The 17,975-nt window shown below is 36.4% G+C and overlaps 1 protein-coding gene across 1 annotated transcript in view; it reads left to right on the forward strand.

Moving 5' to 3' along the window:
• The window catches only part of PTPN2 (protein tyrosine phosphatase non-receptor type 2), a 97,703-nt gene that overhangs the window by 23,144 nt on the left and 56,584 nt on the right, over nucleotides 1-17,975 (forward strand). Inside the window, 3 exon segments of the mRNA XM_043975271.1 lie at nucleotides 3,761-3,773; nucleotides 3,776-3,850; nucleotides 16,561-16,661. Coding sequence (XP_043831206.1) covers nucleotides 3,761-3,773; nucleotides 3,776-3,850; nucleotides 16,561-16,661 — 189 coding nt within the window.

A 17,975-nucleotide genomic window follows, 5' to 3' on the forward strand; every position in this document is an offset into this window, starting at 1 on the left:
ATGTACCCCAGTATGAATTAGGCATAGGACCTGGACCTGTGATTTTATTGGTTAAGATTCACTCCTGAGTAAGGAAACTCCCTTTTGGCACCTTCTTAGAGTTTCTGAGACTGAGCACTTAGCCAGTATGTGTTAAGAGGCAGGCTTGAACCCAAGGGTCTTCTTGACCTTTCATATCCAATAAACAAACATAAATAAGTAAACAAATAAAGTGCATATATAAGTTCTAATAATCACATTATAAAACATACAAAATAGAAATGGAAAAGTATGAGATTCATATGATATTAAATTTCATTTTCTATATTAATGGCACAAAATCTTTTTGTCCCTCGGAAAAATCATAATATTTTTAGTGAAGGAAATATTATTAAATCTTTCATTACTTTGGGGAAACCGCTTTGTATGTCTGAGGAGATATGGCAGATTTATACATGTTTGTTAGTTCTGTTTTCTGACTAATATAACTAGACAAACAGGTGAATTTCTTTATATGCTTTTTACTGAAAGATACACAATACAATAATAAAAAAATACATCAGTCAATGAACAGACCGTTTTTCAGCAGGAATCATCTTTTTTCTTTGTGTAGTAGTAATTAAGCATACAAAATGAAAAACTGAGCAAAAGTAAATTGTTTCTAATTTCAACTCAGCAGAAAGTTTACACTATCAATTCCTTCACCATTTTTACATGGTTTTGCTTATTCATGTTTGAATATTTTTGCTGTATTCTTGTATGATGGGAGGGATCCCTAGAAGGCCCAGTTCATGACTGACCCTCATTTTACTGGAGAGCTGCTGAAGTTTGTTGAGTTGGAGTATTCGTGGTCAGAATTGTATTTTAGGAAAATCAATTTAGTTGCTCTCTGAAAGAGCAAGTGGATTAGGCAGAGATTCGAGAAAGGCTAAGAAAGATCTGAGGAGGGCCTGTGTTATACAAAGGCTTATGTGAATGGGACCATAAGAGAGATCACAGGAAGGCAGAAATGACACAATTTTGCAATTGATTGACTTTGTGGGGTGAGAGTCTGACATTGAGGAAGATATTAAGATTGGAATCTTAAAGTGGTAGCAATGTCCTTGACAATAATGAGGTTAGGAAGAGAGGCTGATTTTCAGGGAAAGAAGATGAGTTCTGCTTTGGACATGTTGAGTTTGAGATTCCATGTATAAATCCAGTGTGGAGATCCTCATCTAGATCGTGCCCTCTAACTTTAAGTGCTCCCGTAGATCCAGTTACCATCTTTATGCTGAAAATTTTCAAATCAACAACTATCCTGTCCTAAACTGTTGGCTGACCTCCAGTCCCACATCTCCATCTGCCTTTCAGACATCTTAAACTCAGTATGTTCAAAATGGAACTTATTTTCTTACTTCCTAATCTCTGCCTCCCACCCCCAGTTTACTATTGCTGTAAGGGGCAACACCATCCTCTCAGTCCCTCAGACTTGCAACCTAGTTATCATTCGATTCATCCTTGACTCCTCCACTGTCTCGTTCTCCTTATCCAATCTGTTGCCAAGGTTTGTCATTTCACCTTTGCAACTTCTCTGAATTCAGCCCTTCTCTCTTCTGATGCTGCCACCACTCTGGTGCAGGGTCTACCTCCCTCAGGTCTCTCCCCACTACAATCTACATTCAGCCACCAAAGGGATTTTCCTAAAGTGTAGGTCCAATCATGTCACTTCTTTACTGAATAATCTCAATTGATTTCCCTGTCTTTTCCAGGATCAAATACAGAGTCATGTGTTTGATATTCAAAGCCCTTCAGAACCTAGCCCACTCCTACCTTCCCAGTCTTGGACCTTGCAGTCCCCTCCCCTCACATGTTCTTTGAACCAGTGACACTGGCCTCCTTGCTGTTCCATGACACTCCATCTCTTTGCTCTGGTCATTTTCTCTGACTGTCCCTCATCCCTGGAGGGAAAGCTCTTCTCATTTCTGCTTCTTAGCTTTCCTGCCTTCTTTCAGGTCTCAACTAAAATCCCATCTTTAATAGGAAGTCTTTCCCAACCTCTTAATTCTAGTGCTTTCCTTCTTTTATTTTCTGTTTATCCTGTATATATAGCTTGTTGGTAGATATTTGTTTGGGGGTAGCTAGGTGGCACAGGGGATGGAGTGCTAGCTCTGGAGTTAGGAAGACTTATCTTTCTAAATTCAGATCTGGCTTCAGACACTAGCTTTGTGACCTTGGGCAAATCACTTAACCCTCTTTGCCTCAGTTTCCTCATCTGTAAAATGAGCTGGAGAAGGAAATAGCAAGCCACTCTAATATCTTTGTTATGAAAACCCCAAATGGGGTCGTGAAGAGTCAGACATGACTGAAATGACTGACCAATAACACATTTATTTGCTTGTTGTCTTCCCCATTAGATCATGAGCTTCTTGAGGGCAGGGACTGTCTTTTGTCTCTTTTTATATTCCCAGTGCTTAGTTGAATGTCTGGCATATAGTAAGCATTTAATAAATGTTTATCAACTGACTGGAGACAACTGGTCTAGACAATAAGAATTGTTATCCACTTAGTTTATCTAATATGGATTTTTAGGCTAATTTCTTTTGAATAGTCTTGAAGATGTTATGTATTGTGTCTCAACTTTGGAATTACAGAATTTTTTTATCTGGAAGACACCTTACAGATGCTCTATCCCAATTCCGCCATTTTACAGATTAAGGAATTGACAGATGAGAGAGTTTAAGCAATTTGACAAATAAGAAAATGTAAGATGGCAGAGCTGAGATTGAGATCTGGGTCCTGTGACCTTTCCACTGCATTAACTGCTTCCATTTAGCCCAATGTCACATGTAAAGAGGAGAAATTGGACAAGCATCAAGCGGGTATACTGCTAAACCATCATACAGGGCATTTCCTGAGATTCTGGAAAACACTTCTCTTCCCTTTTTTGTGCTTCTCTTAAGCATTAAGTAATGAGGATCCCTGAAGAGATTTGTATCTGTAGTTACATTTATCAGGAAATTTTGTATAATTTTATTATGAGGAACTGTTAGATTGAATAATTTGTTTTTAAGAGCCTAGCTGGGGGGGGCGGCTTGGTGGCTCAGTGGATAAAGCACTGGCCCTGAATTCAGGAGTACCTGAGTTCAAATCCGGCTTCAGACACTTGACACTTACTAGCAGTGTGACCCTGAGCAAGTCACGGAACCCTCATTGCCCCCCCCCCCCAAGAGCCTACGTGTTCCCTTCTCTTGTTTTCAACAATACCATCAATCACATATGTCATCATTTCATACAGCTTTAGTAAGATGATAAAGTTGGTATGAGTTTAGGTAGTTTAATGCTCTCTTGGTTAATCTTTGGGGGGTATATAATATTCATGATTTTTTCCTGTTTTGTTTTGTTTCCATTTTTTTTTAATTTTTATTTCCCTGAAGGCTCTATTAAGTAATCCCTCCAGTGCTCTCAAGATTGTATTTTGTACCCAGCATTGTTTTCCTGGGTGTATACTTGGTCTGATTCAACTGGCTTTCCCAATTCTTAAGTAAATATTTTTACTGCTTTGTATAGCATATTAGATATGGTTGTTTCTCTATAATTTAGTAATAATTCTAGTAGATCTATTGATTTCATCAGTATGGTTATTATAGGATTCAAATTATAACTTTTATATATCTTCATATATTTTCTTGCTCAGACTTATATTGAAGATAGCTTATTTAATGACTGGGAAAGTAAATCTTTATTTGTTGTAAACAATATGCGAAGTTTGGTTATTAAATTATATTTTTATTATTTTAAGGAAATTCGAAATCAGTCCATGACTACCCTCATAAAGTGGCGAAATCTCCAGAAAATAGGAATCGAAACAGATACAGAGATGTCAGCCCATGTAAGTACTTAGGGATTTGGGGGGGAAGGGGATAAAAGGTGCAATTGGGCTTGGGAGTGGTGGTTGGAGAGTGGAGGTTAGACCTTCTAAATAGTTAAATGTAATATAAATTTAATATAAAACTAAAGCAATGGTGTTAAAACTGTTTATTATTGGGGAAAACTACCCAAAGTAGATCAGTGGAATAGATTGGGTATGCAATACACAATAGGTAATGATCATGGCAATCTAGTGTTTGATAAACATAAAGATCCCAGCTTTTTGGGACAAGAACTGCTGGGAAAATTGGAAAGTAGTTTGGCAGAAACTTGATATAAACCAACATCTCATACCATATACACGATAAGGTCAGAAATGGTGGATACCATAAGCAAATTAAAGGAGCATGGAATATTTTACCTGTCAGATCTATGGTTAAGAGAAGATCGTGAAACAATATTGCGGTCACTGTGCACAGGTTCTTCTGGTTCTGCTCATTTTCACTATTCATCAGTTCATACAATTCTTTCCAGGCCTTTCTGAAGTCATCCCGCTTGACATTTCTTATAGCACAATAACATTCCATTACCATCATATACCACAGCTTGTTTAGCCATTCCCCAATTGATGGACATTCCTTTGATTTCCAATTCTTAGCCACAAAAAGAGCTGCTATAAATATTCTTGTACAAGTAGGTCTTTTTCTCTTTTTTGGAATGTCTAGGGGAAATAAACCCTAGCAGTGGTATTGCTGGATCAAAAGGGTTTACAGTTTTATAGTCTTTTGGGCATAGTTCCAAATTGCCCTCCAGAATGGTTGGATCTGTTTTCACCTCTACCAAAAATGGGTTAATGTCCCAATTTTCCCACCTCCTCTCCAACATCCATTTTCTTCTTTCTTCTCCTTTCCTTTCCTTTCCTTTCCTTTCCTTTCCTTTCCTTTCCTTTCCTTTCCTTTCCTTTCCTTTCCTTTCCTTTCCTTTCCTTTCCTTTCCTTTCCTTTCCTTTCCTTTCCTCCTTTTTCTTCCTTCCTTCCTTCCTTCCTTCCTTCCTTCCTTCCTTCCTTCCTTCCTTCCTTCCTTCCTTCCTTCCTTCCTTCCTTTCCTTTCCTTTCCTTTCCTTTCCTTTCCTTTCCTTTCCTTTCCTTTCCTTTCCTTTCCTTTCCTTTTCTTTTCTTTTCTTTTCTTTTCTTTTCTTTTCTTTTCTTTTCTTTTCTTTTCTTTTCTTTTCTTTTCTTTTCTTTTCTTTCTTTTTGGTTATATCTGCCACTCTGATAGGTGTGAGATGGTACCTCAGAGTTGTTTTAATTTGCATTTCTCTCAATACTCCACTCTTTTGGGGGGGGGCAATGAGGGTTAAGTGACTTTACCGGGGTCACACAGATCGTGAGTGTCAAGTATCTAAGACTGGATTTGAACTCAGGTCCTCCTCAATCCAGGGCTGGTGCTTTATCTACTGTGTCACCTAGCTGCCCCAGTTTGCAATTCTCTAATCAGTAGTGTTCTAGAGCATTTTTTCATATGATTGTAGATAGCTTTGATTTCTTTGTCTGAAAACTGCCTGTTCATATCCTTTGACCATTTATCAATTGGGAAATGGCTTATATTTTTGTAAATTTGACTCCGTTCTTAATTTCTGATCTCGGTCTTTTCTGTATATTGCTTCTTGTCCATGCTATCTACAGATATTTCTACCCCCCATCCCCCACCCCCTCATGTTGGACTACTCTCTGCAGCAGTTAGAATGAAGGTTATTTGTGTGTAATTTAAGATTCTAAATGTGGATTCTAGTCTGTTCCCCCAGTTTTGGGGGAAACTGACTAAAATCACTGATAAAACGAGTTTAGGTTTTTTTAAGGGTTTATTGAAAAATAGAAAAAGATTGAGAACAGAGTTCCAACAGCCTGGCATTCCTATCTTTCCTCAAATTTCCTGTGAAGTCCTCTGCCGCCACCACCACCATCAAGTCAGGAACCCAAAAGAGCGAGAGCTCTCCACGCAGGCCCTCTTTCCTCCTTCCTGTTTCCTCCCAGAAAATAGGAGACTCCTCAAGTTGATTGGCTGGTAGCCTTGATAGACAGCACCCATGAGCAAACATCACTTCCTGACACCAAGGAAAAGCCACACGGCCTTGCCCTCTGAGGCATTTTCCTCATGGCGGAGCTTTCCCACAACAAGTCTCCAGTAGGTGGCATCATTCAATTCATTACATTTGTGTGAGTTTTAAAACAAGGCAATATAACCATTTCCCCTATTTCACTTCCTACATTTGGTTGCAAAGACTTCTCCAAAAGTAATTTGATTATTTGTTAATTCAACACCTGTATTAGGTAAAGGAAATCAATTAATCAGCATGCATTTATTAAGTATTTACTATGATAGGGGCAGCTAGGTGGTGCAGTAGATAAAGTACCAGCCTTGGATTCAGGAGGACCTAAGTCCAAATTTGACCTCAGACACTTGATACTTACTAGTTGTGTGATCTTGGACAAGCCACTTTGCCCCACCAAAAAAAGAAAATCTAATAACAAAAGTATTTACTATGTACCTTCATTATTTTAAGTGCTAGAGATGCAAAGACAAAAATGAAAGTCACTGCCCTCTAGGAGCTGAAATTATATCAAGGAAACAAAGGGGGAAAAACCCCCCACACACAAGATTTATATGTCCACATAAGATTAAAGGATTATCTAGCAATGGCCTTATGTGCTATCATCTTCAGTCTGGGTTCAGATTGGAGTAATGATGTGGCAACTTTCTAAATGGCTTCCCAGCTTTCCCCTTTTGCATAGGAGACATTCCATATCTGTGTTATGGATGGTCCCTCTCTGGTTAGGGGTTCTAGAATAGTGATTGTTGAAGAAGCAAGTTGTTATTTATTATCTAGGCCTTAGGATCTTTGAGGATTTTAATTGGTGGACCGATACAAAAGAAATAGAATTAGAATCATTCCCATCCTTTCCTTGTTTGCCTCTCAGATCCTGTGGGGCTATTTGGGCCTAGGTATGCACTTAATTGTGAAGTTATAATTAGGAAGCAGGTGGGGAACCTTCTTATTTGGCTTTAGGAATGAAAGCAAAAAAAGAACAGTCAGCAATGAAAATTGTGTCTATAGCAGGGAGATTCCTCCCCATAGGATTTATGGATAGATTTCAGGGGATTTGTGAACATGGATGGCAAACAATTGCATCTTAATGTCAATATAAAGATAGACATCTTCCCCCCCCCCCCCCCAGGGCATTTGGGTTTAAGTGGCTTGCCCAGGGTCACACAGCTAGCAAGTGTTAAGTGTCTGAGGCCGGATTTGAACTCAGGTCCTCCTGAATCCAGGGCCGATGCTCTATCCACTGCACCACCTAGCTGCCCCAAAGATAGACATCTTTATTTTCATTTGTAATATATATTTTACTTTATGTTTTTAGAAACATACCAAAATAGGGACTGTGACACAAAAAGTGAAGAGCCCTTGATCTATATCAGGACTTATTAAACTTTTTTCTACTCACAACCCCTTTTTGCCCAAGAAATTTTTGCACAACCCCTGGTATATAGGTATATAAAATAAATATACATAACCTTTTATTGTTGCCAGATTTTTCGTGACCCTCACATTCAGTTACACAACCTACAGCTTAAGAAGCTTTGATCTATAGCATTACTATGGACTCATGTCTTTCCAGGACTACTTGACCATAATTTTGGGTTATTCTCTCAAGTGAGTGATGAAATTGCTCTTAATGGAGGTGCTTGTAGCTTTTTTCTTTTTTAAATATGAACTTAAGAAATAGAAACATTCCAGTACACAAAAGAAAAAGAATATGAAACAAAGAACTAGCAACAGTTTGTTTTTAAAGATAGACTAAATTTAATAAGGTAATAACAAAATTGTTACTTGTGATCCCTTTGGGAGGGAGGATATCTGTGAGTCTGTATTGTTCCTATGTATTTTGTTTTCTGGTGCTTCTTCCTTTTCTCAGTCACTTGTCACTAACTAACTTATCCCCCTTTCACTCTTTCCAGTAGAAGCATCCCTCCCTTTATGCCTTGTCTCCTTGAGAGTTTGCATATAAATGCTATCTCAGATTCTTTAGGGAATGAAGGAATACATTTCTAGTAATTTCACCAATATGGAGGTGAAAGATTTCCATTTTTAATATAACAATAAATGTATATATGCCTGTATTTATTCTCTAGCAAGCAAGTGCTCAGAGGAAGGATGACACACTTTTTTAAAATTCTAAGAAATAACTATAAACAATTATAAGAATATAGCATATTCATAGCAATCACAGACAATGCACTATGAAATGAATCCTGGCAGCCTTAGTTTAAAACCCTACAATCCAGCATTCCCCTTTTTTTTAAAAGCCTTACTTGAACATCTCATTCCCATATACTCTTGCCCTCTACCTTCAATTCAGCAAGCTTTTGGGCAGGGGGGGGGGGTAATAAACATTTTTATTTATAGTTTTGGGTTCCAATTTTTATCCCTCTTTCCCTCCTTCCCCTCCCCCCTTCCTAAGGTGGCAGACAATCAAATATGGGTTATACATGTATGATTATGTAAAACATTACCATATGTGTCATATTGTACAAGAAAACTTGATTAAGAGAAAAAAATGAGAGTGAAAAATAGCATGCTTCAGTCTGTTCCATTAATATCAGTTCTTTCTTTGGAGATGGATACTATGTTTCACCAGTAGTCCCTTGGGATTGTCTTGGATCATTGTATTGTGAACAGTGAAGTCATTCGCAGTTCTTCATCAAACAGTATTGCTGTCTTTGTGTACAATATTCTCTTGGTTCTGCTTATTTCACTATAAATCATTTCATACATATCTTTCCAGGCCTTTCTGAAGTCATCCTGCTTGTCATTTCTTATAGCACAATAATATTTCATCACCATCATATACCACAGTTTGTTTAGCCATTCCCTAATTGATGGACATTCCTTTGATCTCCAATTCTTGGCCACCACAAAAAGAGCTGCTATGAATATTTTTGTACAAATAGGTCTTTTTCTCTTTTCGGTGATGTCTTTGGGATATAAACCTAGCAGTGGTATTGCTGGATCAAAGGGCATGCACAGATCTCAAAAGCATTTATTAAGAATTGATTACAGGGGCAGCTAGGTGGCGCAGTGGATAGAGCACTGGCCCTGGAGTCAGGAGTACCTGAGTTCAAATCCAGTCTCGGCCACTTAACAATTACTAGCTGTGTAACCCTGGGCAAGTCACTTAACCCCAATTGCCTCACCCTAACAAAAAAAGAATTGAGTACATTCTGGGCCTGAGCTAGATACCTAGCTGGGTAATTAAAAGAGGGGGGGAAATAGATCTTGTCTTCAAGGAGCTTAGGTTTTATCAGAGGAGACATATACACATATAAGTAAACACAAAATACATACAGAATAATGTCCAGGAGAGAAAGCCAATGTGTTAACAGTTGAATAGGGGCTCTAGAAAATACAATGGAAAAATAGGGAAGAATATGAAAGTGGCAGTGGAGGGAAGGGCCTGACAGAAATTTGACATTGAAAAAGGAGTCCAAAATAAAGTTGGACAGCATTTTACCTTTGTGCTGACAGAGAGTAAAGATTTGGAGTCTGGCAGTTAACATCAGGAGGCAAAATTTGTTTGTGTATCCTTAGCTCTTATCTGTGGTCCCAGAGCTCCTTGGCTGCTACTACTGCTCATCATCATTGCCAAAAAGAATTAAGGGGCAGCTAGGTGGCGAAGTGGATAAAGCACTGGCCCTGGATTCAGGAGGACCTGAGTTCAAATCCGGCCTCAGACACTTGACACTTAACTAGCTGTGTGACCCTGGGCAAGTCACTTAAGCCCCAATGCCCCGCAAAATAAAATTTTTAAAAGTAAATAAATAAAAAAGAATTTATTAAGCACAGTATGCCAGGCACTGAGCTAATCAGTGTGAATACAGAGAGAGAAAAAATACAGTATTTTTCTTCATTCTATGGGGAAACAACGTGTGAACAACTATATATATTCAAGGTATATACAATGTAAATGGGAGGGGATTTCAAAGAGAAGGCTCTAGCAGTGGAGAAGGTTTAGAAGGGCCTCCCATAGAAGGGTCCTTTGAGCTTAGTCATGAAGGAAGTTAGGGAATGCAGGGGATACAGATGAAGGGGGAGGACATTTGAGGTAAAGGGGATGGCCACTGCAAAGGCACAGAGTCAGGAGGTAGCATTGACATGACAAGGAACAACTAGAAGGCCACTGTTAGCCAGAGAGTAGAATGTGTAAAGGACAGTCAAGTGTATGTAACAAGACTGGAAAAATGGGAAGGTACAAGGCTTTGTAATACAGGAGAGCCACTGGAATATATTAAATAAAAGAGGTGACATGGTCAGACTGTAGGAAAAATCACTTGGACAGCTGAATGGAGGATGTATTGGAAGGAGGAGAGACTTGAGGCAGGAAGAGCACCTAGCAGCCAATTGGATTAGTTGAAGCATGAGGTGATGAGGGTCTCTATCAGGGTTGTGATTGTATGAGTAGAATATAGAGAGAAGGAGGACATATATAAGGAATGTTGTGAAGTTAGAAATATAAAGGTATTATGTAGAGTGAATGTGAGAAGATTTGTGAATGTGGGTAACTAGGAAAGTATTGGTGTCCTTGACAGTAATAGGAAAGTTAAGAAGAGAGAAGATTTTAGGGAGGAAGATAAATGAGTTCTGTGTTTGATGTGTCTAAAGGACATCCAGTTTCTGATGCTCAGAAGGTGGTTGGTGATAAAGGTTGGAGCTTAGGAGAGAGGTTAGGGCTGGATATTCAGATCTATAAATCATCAGTATAGAAATAATTTAATCCTTGGGAGCTAATGAGATCACTAAGTCAAATAGTATATATGGTGGGAGAAGAGAAAAGGGCCCTACAGATGAAAGGGCCTTTTGCATGAAGAGCTAGCAAAGGAGATTTGAGGAGTGGTCAGACAGGTATTGGGGAAACCTAGAGAGAAGGGAATGTTCAGAAAAGGGTGATCAACACTGTAAAAGACTTTAGACATCAAAAAGTACAAGGGTTTAGAAAAAGCTGCTGGATTTGACAAATACAAGATTATTGTTGACTTTGGAGAGACCAGTTTTAGTTGAATGAAGAAGTCAGAAGCCAGATTGCAGAATGTTTAGAAGCAAGTCAGAGGAGAAGTGAAGGTACCAATTTTAGACAGCTTTTTCAAGGAATTTAGTTGAGAAGGTGAGAAGAGAAAGATTGAAGATTAGAGAGAGAGAGCAGTGTGACCTTGGGAAGTCACAAGTTTTGGACCTTCATTTCTTATTTGTGAAACAAGATGATTGGATTAGATTACTTTTAAGGCCCAATGTAGCTCTAATACTTTTTGACTCAATCAGAGGTGCTTGATGTAAGGACAAATAATTAATAGTTGGTGACTGGAGAGGTATAGCTCTGAAATGAAATGGGCAGCAGAGGATTTAGTAGAAGACCCAGGAAGGAAAGCTACTTACCAATATGTCTAGGCAAGTCATTGAAAAATTCACTTGTAAAAAGAGAACATTTTAACTAGTTACTGCACAGGGTCGTGTACTTCAGAGGAGTACAGCCAGGCGGGAAATGAAGAGATGGCTGTCAGTTATGCTAAAAAGTGACTAAAATGACCAGTCCCTTGATCCAGAAATTTTTTAGATGTATACATCCAAAGTAGTCATGGCAGCCTAATCAAAAATGCCTGTCAATTGGGAAATGACCAGATAACTGGTGATACATAAGTGTATTGCACCATGACTGCAATATAAAAAATGTTTAAATATAAAGAATTTAGAAAAATATAGGACATACAAACTGATGCAGAATGAATTAAGCACAACTAGGAAACTGTTCTGTGATTACAACCATATGAATGAAAAGACTGTAAAAAATTACACTGAATGATTAAGGGCCAAGCTTGCCCAAAGAGAAGAGCTGAAAAAAAAAATGCACTTTCCAACTCTGCATAATTATAGGACTAGGTGTAGAGAACTTGGATGATGTGCCCTTTAGTTTTGCTATATTGTTTTTCTTTCTTTGTTATAAGGAGTGGTTCACTGGATACAGAAACAGGGCAATGACATATTCAAAAATGAAGGTGATATTAAAAACAAAAGATCAGAGTATCATTAAAAATATATATGTATATATAGCACAAAATGTATATAGTATAATATATAGCATAAAATATATATGTATATATAGCACATTAAGGTTTACAAAGTTCTTTGCATATGTTATTTCATTTGATCTTCATAACAACCCTGTGAGGTAGGTGTTTTCATCTCCATTTGCAAATGATCCCTTCCGGTGCTCTATGAGGAAACTTAGATAAAATGACTTTGTCCGTGGTCATATAGCTAGTTGAGTTTGAACCCATATCTTCTTGACTTACTTCAAATGCCCTCCTCCTTCCTCTCCACATTATGTACTTAAACTCCTTAATGACCAAGACTAGTTTCAGTTTTGTCTTTGTATCCCTAGGTACACAGTGAAAGCACTTAATAAAATGTATGTTGACTGGTTCATTTATGTATGTGTATGTGTTCTCTCTCCATTGTAGAATGTAATATGGTCTTGGAGGGAGGAACTGTTCTTTGTCCAGCATAGTTGCTTAGTACATGCTTGTTGGGTTGTATTGCATTTGGTTGAGAAGGAAGAGACAAGAATAATCCTGATGTTATTAACCTGGTGATAAGCACATGGTAGCAGCCTTGAAAGAAACAGGGAAGTTTGGAAGAAAGGGGCAGATTTAGGAGAGAAGATAACTAGTTCTTGTTTGGAGTTAAACATAGAGATTGACCAGACAAATAGATTTAGGAATCAACCACATAAAAGTGATAAAGTCTCAGGAGCAGATCAGGAGAAAGTATATGGATGAGCTTCTCAGGACAGGATCTTGGGAAACATCCACCTTAGGGGGTAGGCAGTGAACAGTAATCCATCAGTGGAGATTGAGAAGAAATAGACAGGTAGGAAGAGAAAGATTTTGGAGAGAGTAAATCAATACATAAACATTTAAAGTGAATAATGTCATAGGAACCAAGAGAAAAGCATCCAGATAGAGAAGGTGGTATGTGGTATAAATTGTATTATTTTTTTGATCTTTTAGGAGTTCAGTTATTGGATCTTGAGGTAAAATAAAATTTCATTAAAATACTTTGAATTCCTTAGAGAAAATAGTATACAAGTATATACTGTTTTATTTCAATTTAACAAATATCTCTCCCAGGCATGTAGAATAGTTGAATTTTCAAAAAATCAGTTTCAGAAACTATATCAAGAAACTCAACCTTTTTAACCCAGTAAAACAACCATGAAATATGAGTGTTTATTTGATTTTTAAATTTAACTTGGCCTCTAAAATTTAGTTGTGAGTATAAATCCAATTTTCAACTTCTAAAAGTAAACAGAAAAGTATCTTCATAATGGGGATTAAACAGTGAAATTATCAAAGAAAGAAAAATTACTTGATTATTACAATATTGAAAGAGGAAACTAATCTGTCTTGTCAGCTGAGTTCAGGTCTAAAACTAGTCATTTCTTGACAGAAGAAACCATTTCTCAGAAAACCTACTGTTGTGGGGGATGGGTTTCAGAAGTTTGTTTTATTTTTAAACAGTCTATGACTGGAGGGTTAGCAATATATTATGTTTCTTTATGGTATTTATTATTAGTATGTTTAAAACCTCAGTGACAAGAGTTTAAAGCAGATGTCATTTAGAAAAACTGTTGCTTCTGTGACTGATGTTACTAGATGTTGAAATCAGGCTTCCTGTGGAAGTGTGGTTTTGGTTGTTTTTGTGATACGTCAGGCAGTAGAGTTTGAACCACCATTTCTATTGATTGCATTTTTCTCCAATTAGAGTATCTTTTTTAAAAAAGAGAATTAGAGAGGCTTATATAAACAGTTGAATAAATAGCGATTAGCAAATATGTTATAGATATAGGAGTGTATTCATTTTACAGCACAGAGAATTGCAAGAATCTGTCATTAATTCACTGTTGAGTTACAAAGGCAGAATAAAATGTGCAGGAGAGAAAGCATTTTCTGGTTACTGTTTTAGAATTAAAACTTGGAATTTATTGATGGGACAGTTGGTATATTGTGGGTAGGTTATTAGGAAATGAATTGGTGCAGAAGGAGTTGTAGGAATCTGGATAGATAGTTTTAAGGAAAGGAATTGGCACTTTGGAAGTAGGATTTTAGATACTTAAGTGTTGTGATTCTTTAATTGGAGAAGTGGCAGTGCCCTATTTTTATTGGTAAATGTGTGCTGGAAATCATGAATCATAGAGTCATAATTTTTTCAGTGTTCATTTAAAAGACTTTGATAGTTTCACTTCTTTTGAAAATGTCTGTTTAATTTTTTTTTGTTCAAATAAGCCAGTCATTTTTAAGGTAGTATGCATTGTAGTTAATCCCCCCCCAAATTCCTTGCCACTTCCACTACAAATAGAAAGTCCATTTTGATTCCTCAGCCTTTTGTAAATTCCTCTTTTAAAAGTGTTTCAGAATATCATAATATGCACATACTGTAATTTTTTTTTAAATGAAAGAAAAAATCCACTTTGATCTTTAGGCACATTAAATATGAAGTGCACTCCACCCACCCCTCATCCCCAAATATTCCTTCCACTAGCTAAAGATGTTTTGGGGACAGATTTGCAATTAGGGAATAGATCCTAAATAGAACATTTTTTAATGATTTACTTTACTTTCTTTTTTAAAAAAATCATCATCTGTGAAATTTGAAAGACTACATTCTGGAAGCTCCAGTAGAACAAAGGTGTTGATATTGTGACCCTGATATAAATAAATTTAATAGAGAAATAGTTGAAAGGAATGAGAAATGTGAACGTTTCATTTTTAAAGTATTGAGGTGATACTAGTTTGGGGTACTTTAAAATTGGGGGGAGCATGGAAATACTCCCCCCGACCCATTTCTGAAATATAGGGAGGTCCAATTATTGACCTATTTCATTAGTTTTGGTAAAGGTAAGTATAAATGTGCTTACTATGTAATACAACTATAGCAGCACCCTATTTAATTTTTCCTTTTTGGAGTCTTTATTTTGTACCAGCTGAATTACTGACACAGCTGTACAGTTGATAGTGCTTTGCTTTTTGTGTTCATGTCCTTTCTATACTTCACACAAGGAAACAAAGTCCTTTGGTGCTGTGTTTTAGCAGCACTTTGAAATTAGAGTTTATTTGGCTTTATAAAAAGGCATTTTCATATATTTCCTGTTATAGTGAGCTAACTTTCTGGGATATGTGGTTTTTATTTTGTTAATTATGTAGCTGGCTTTCTCTTTTCCAACATAATAAAACAGTTAAAGGGTGATTAAACTGTTAAAAAAAACAATGCTTGCTGACCTCATCTTTCCGAGAACACTAGTATGTGTGATTTACTATAACAAGATCTTAGTTTTTCCTGTTGGCAAATGACATGTAATATTTACAAAGGTCTTGGGTTCAATCCAGCAGAAACATCTCAGATAAATTGATATGTGAAAGTAAAACCCGTTAGCATTTTCTTTTCTTTGGAGATCATGTAACTAGAAGATTTTTAGCTTAAAAATATTTTTTTAAACTGTAATGTAGATTTAATTGAGGGCAGCAAATTAAAAACTAGATTGTAAAAATTGTAAAATTATATGGTTTTCTGTAGAATTAAGCACCAAACTTCAATTTCATTTAATTAATATTTTCTCAATCCCAATTTAATTATACACATCTGAAATTGTACTTTCAGAATTGTAGGCTAACAACTCTGTTCTTTATGCAGATACCTACAATCTGTTTTTAAATTATCTTTAAGTGAATATGTATATGGAATAATGAATGCATATCTTTTAGAAGCTGATCTTTCTTAAAGTCATATATAAGGCAAATTTTTGCCTAGTCTATATATAAATTATCCTAAGACTTGAAACTAGTGAAATCTGAGTTTAAGGAAACAGGGACAGCACTTTATACTTAAATTGTAAAACATATTCACTAAAAAAAATACCTTAAAGGCATCTTTTGTTAAGATATCTTTTCTTTTTATGTCCTCAAATATCCCCCTGTATTCCTCTTCCTGCTCTTCTCCAAACCATTGCCTATTATAATTTTTTTTTTAAGAAATGGGTGGAGGGAGGAGGAAATTAAAAAAAATATGATATGTGCAATGTTCTACACCCATGAATCCCCCTAATTCTGTAGAGGAGTGAAGGGAGCTGTCTTCATATATCTCTTTTTTAAGGCCATACTTATATTGAACCATATTTTACAGATTATGAAACTTCTTTTTTCAGTCTGGTAATCAAAAGTAGGGATAATCTGCACTCTACTTTGGGGCTTTCTTTTATGAGTTATTAAAGCATTTCAAAACAAAAATGTGAAATATGCTTCTACAATTTAGTCCTAACCTTTTTTGTAACCAATTTTTTTCCTAAACAGACAAGTCAGTGCTCAAGCAAAGAGTTCATTGCCTCCAAGTAAGCCTTTTGTTTCCAATAAGGAAGGTATTTTACTGTACTATAGTATTTCTTACTTTAAAAAATGATTTTAAGTCATTATTAGTGATTTATACAACAGCAACAACATTAACTTGATTCTTGTTACCTTTCTGTTTATTGAATAGGTCAGCAAGTGGATAATTTCACAATATGACTTTCTGAGGAAATAAAAAATATTCTGGAGTTATTTATGTTTGTCATTTGTTTTTATTTTTAGATGATCATAGCCGTGTTAAACTGCAAAATACTGAAAATGATTACATCAATGCCAGCCTTGTGGCCATAGAAGAGGCACAAAGAAATTACATCTTAACCCAGGTAAGTCATGTGATGCTGAGTAGTTTCATAAAAATGAAATTTTTTAGGTTCTGAGTTCTCTCTGTCTAGGAAAAAGTATTGTACTTTGAATTTAAATACAACCAACTCCATTACATACAGGTGGATTGTTTGTGCTGTGTTTTATCTGAGGAAAATCTTGTTCTGTGGCTTGCCAAACATATAGTCTGCTAATAATTACTTGCTCAGTTGATAACTTCCATGCCTTTTTGTTCTTGTTTTCATATTGTCTGAAGTACAACCAGGAAGTCCTTTGAAATTCTTTTTCCAAGGAAGGGTTGAAAAAAAAATACAGAAATACTTTGGTTCATGTTCTGTATTACTAAGAGAAAAGGAACTGCTTGTCCATTGCAAAAATTGAGTTGCTAGGAAGAACTGAAGTGAAAGGGGCAGTTAGAAGGGGAAATGGATGGTACCTTTCATTATTTTTTGTGAAGTGAATTTTCTGTGTATCTGACATTCCCATTCATATACAAATGCACTTTCATTTTAAGCCCAATATAAATCACATTGGGTTATACACCTCAGTTATTCTTTGTTAGAGCAAATGTGGATGTTACCTTTGTTTATTTAAGTGGTTAACTACATATCTGGGATAAGAAATCCACGGTACTGATATTTAGAATGTAAATAATTCTTACCAAGTTACCAGTATATTGAATTAAAATTACTGTAGTTTTAGAAATTAGTCATTATTTTGTAGGAAAATATATTCTTTCTAACCTTGCTCTGTATTTCTGTTTACCTTCCTCTCTTTTTAATGACCTAAATTAGAGTATTTAGATTACTGAATATTAACTATAAATAGGTAGGTAGTGCAATGGATCAAGAAGATTTATGGGGCAGCTAGGTGGTGCAGTGGATAAAGCACTGGCCTTGGATTCAGGAGGACCTGAGTTCAAATCCAGCCTCAGACACTTGACACTTACTAGCTGTGTGATGCTGGGCAAGTCACTTAACCCTCATTGCACCCCCCCAAAAAAAAAAAAAAACACCAAAAAAAACTATTTGAGTTCAGATGTGGCCCCAAGCACTTATTTGTTGGGTGAGCCTGCCCAGGTCTTTAACTTTCTGCTTCATTTTCCTAATCTGCAAAATGAAGATCATAGCACCTATCTATCTATATCACAGGGGTGTGGTGAGGACAAAATGAGATAACATATATAAAGAATTTTTCCAACCCTTAAAGTGTTATGTAAATGCTAGTTATTGTAATTATTTTATATTTAGGGGTTTTTTAAATTATGGTTATCTGTTTGTTATAAAGATCATCTTTATATAAACTTAGAAACTGAT

The sequence above is a fragment of the Dromiciops gliroides genome, chromosome 1, assembly GCF_019393635.1.
Source record: "Dromiciops gliroides isolate mDroGli1 chromosome 1, mDroGli1.pri, whole genome shotgun sequence".
NCBI classification, from domain to species: Eukaryota; Metazoa; Chordata; class Mammalia; order Microbiotheria; family Microbiotheriidae; genus Dromiciops; species Dromiciops gliroides.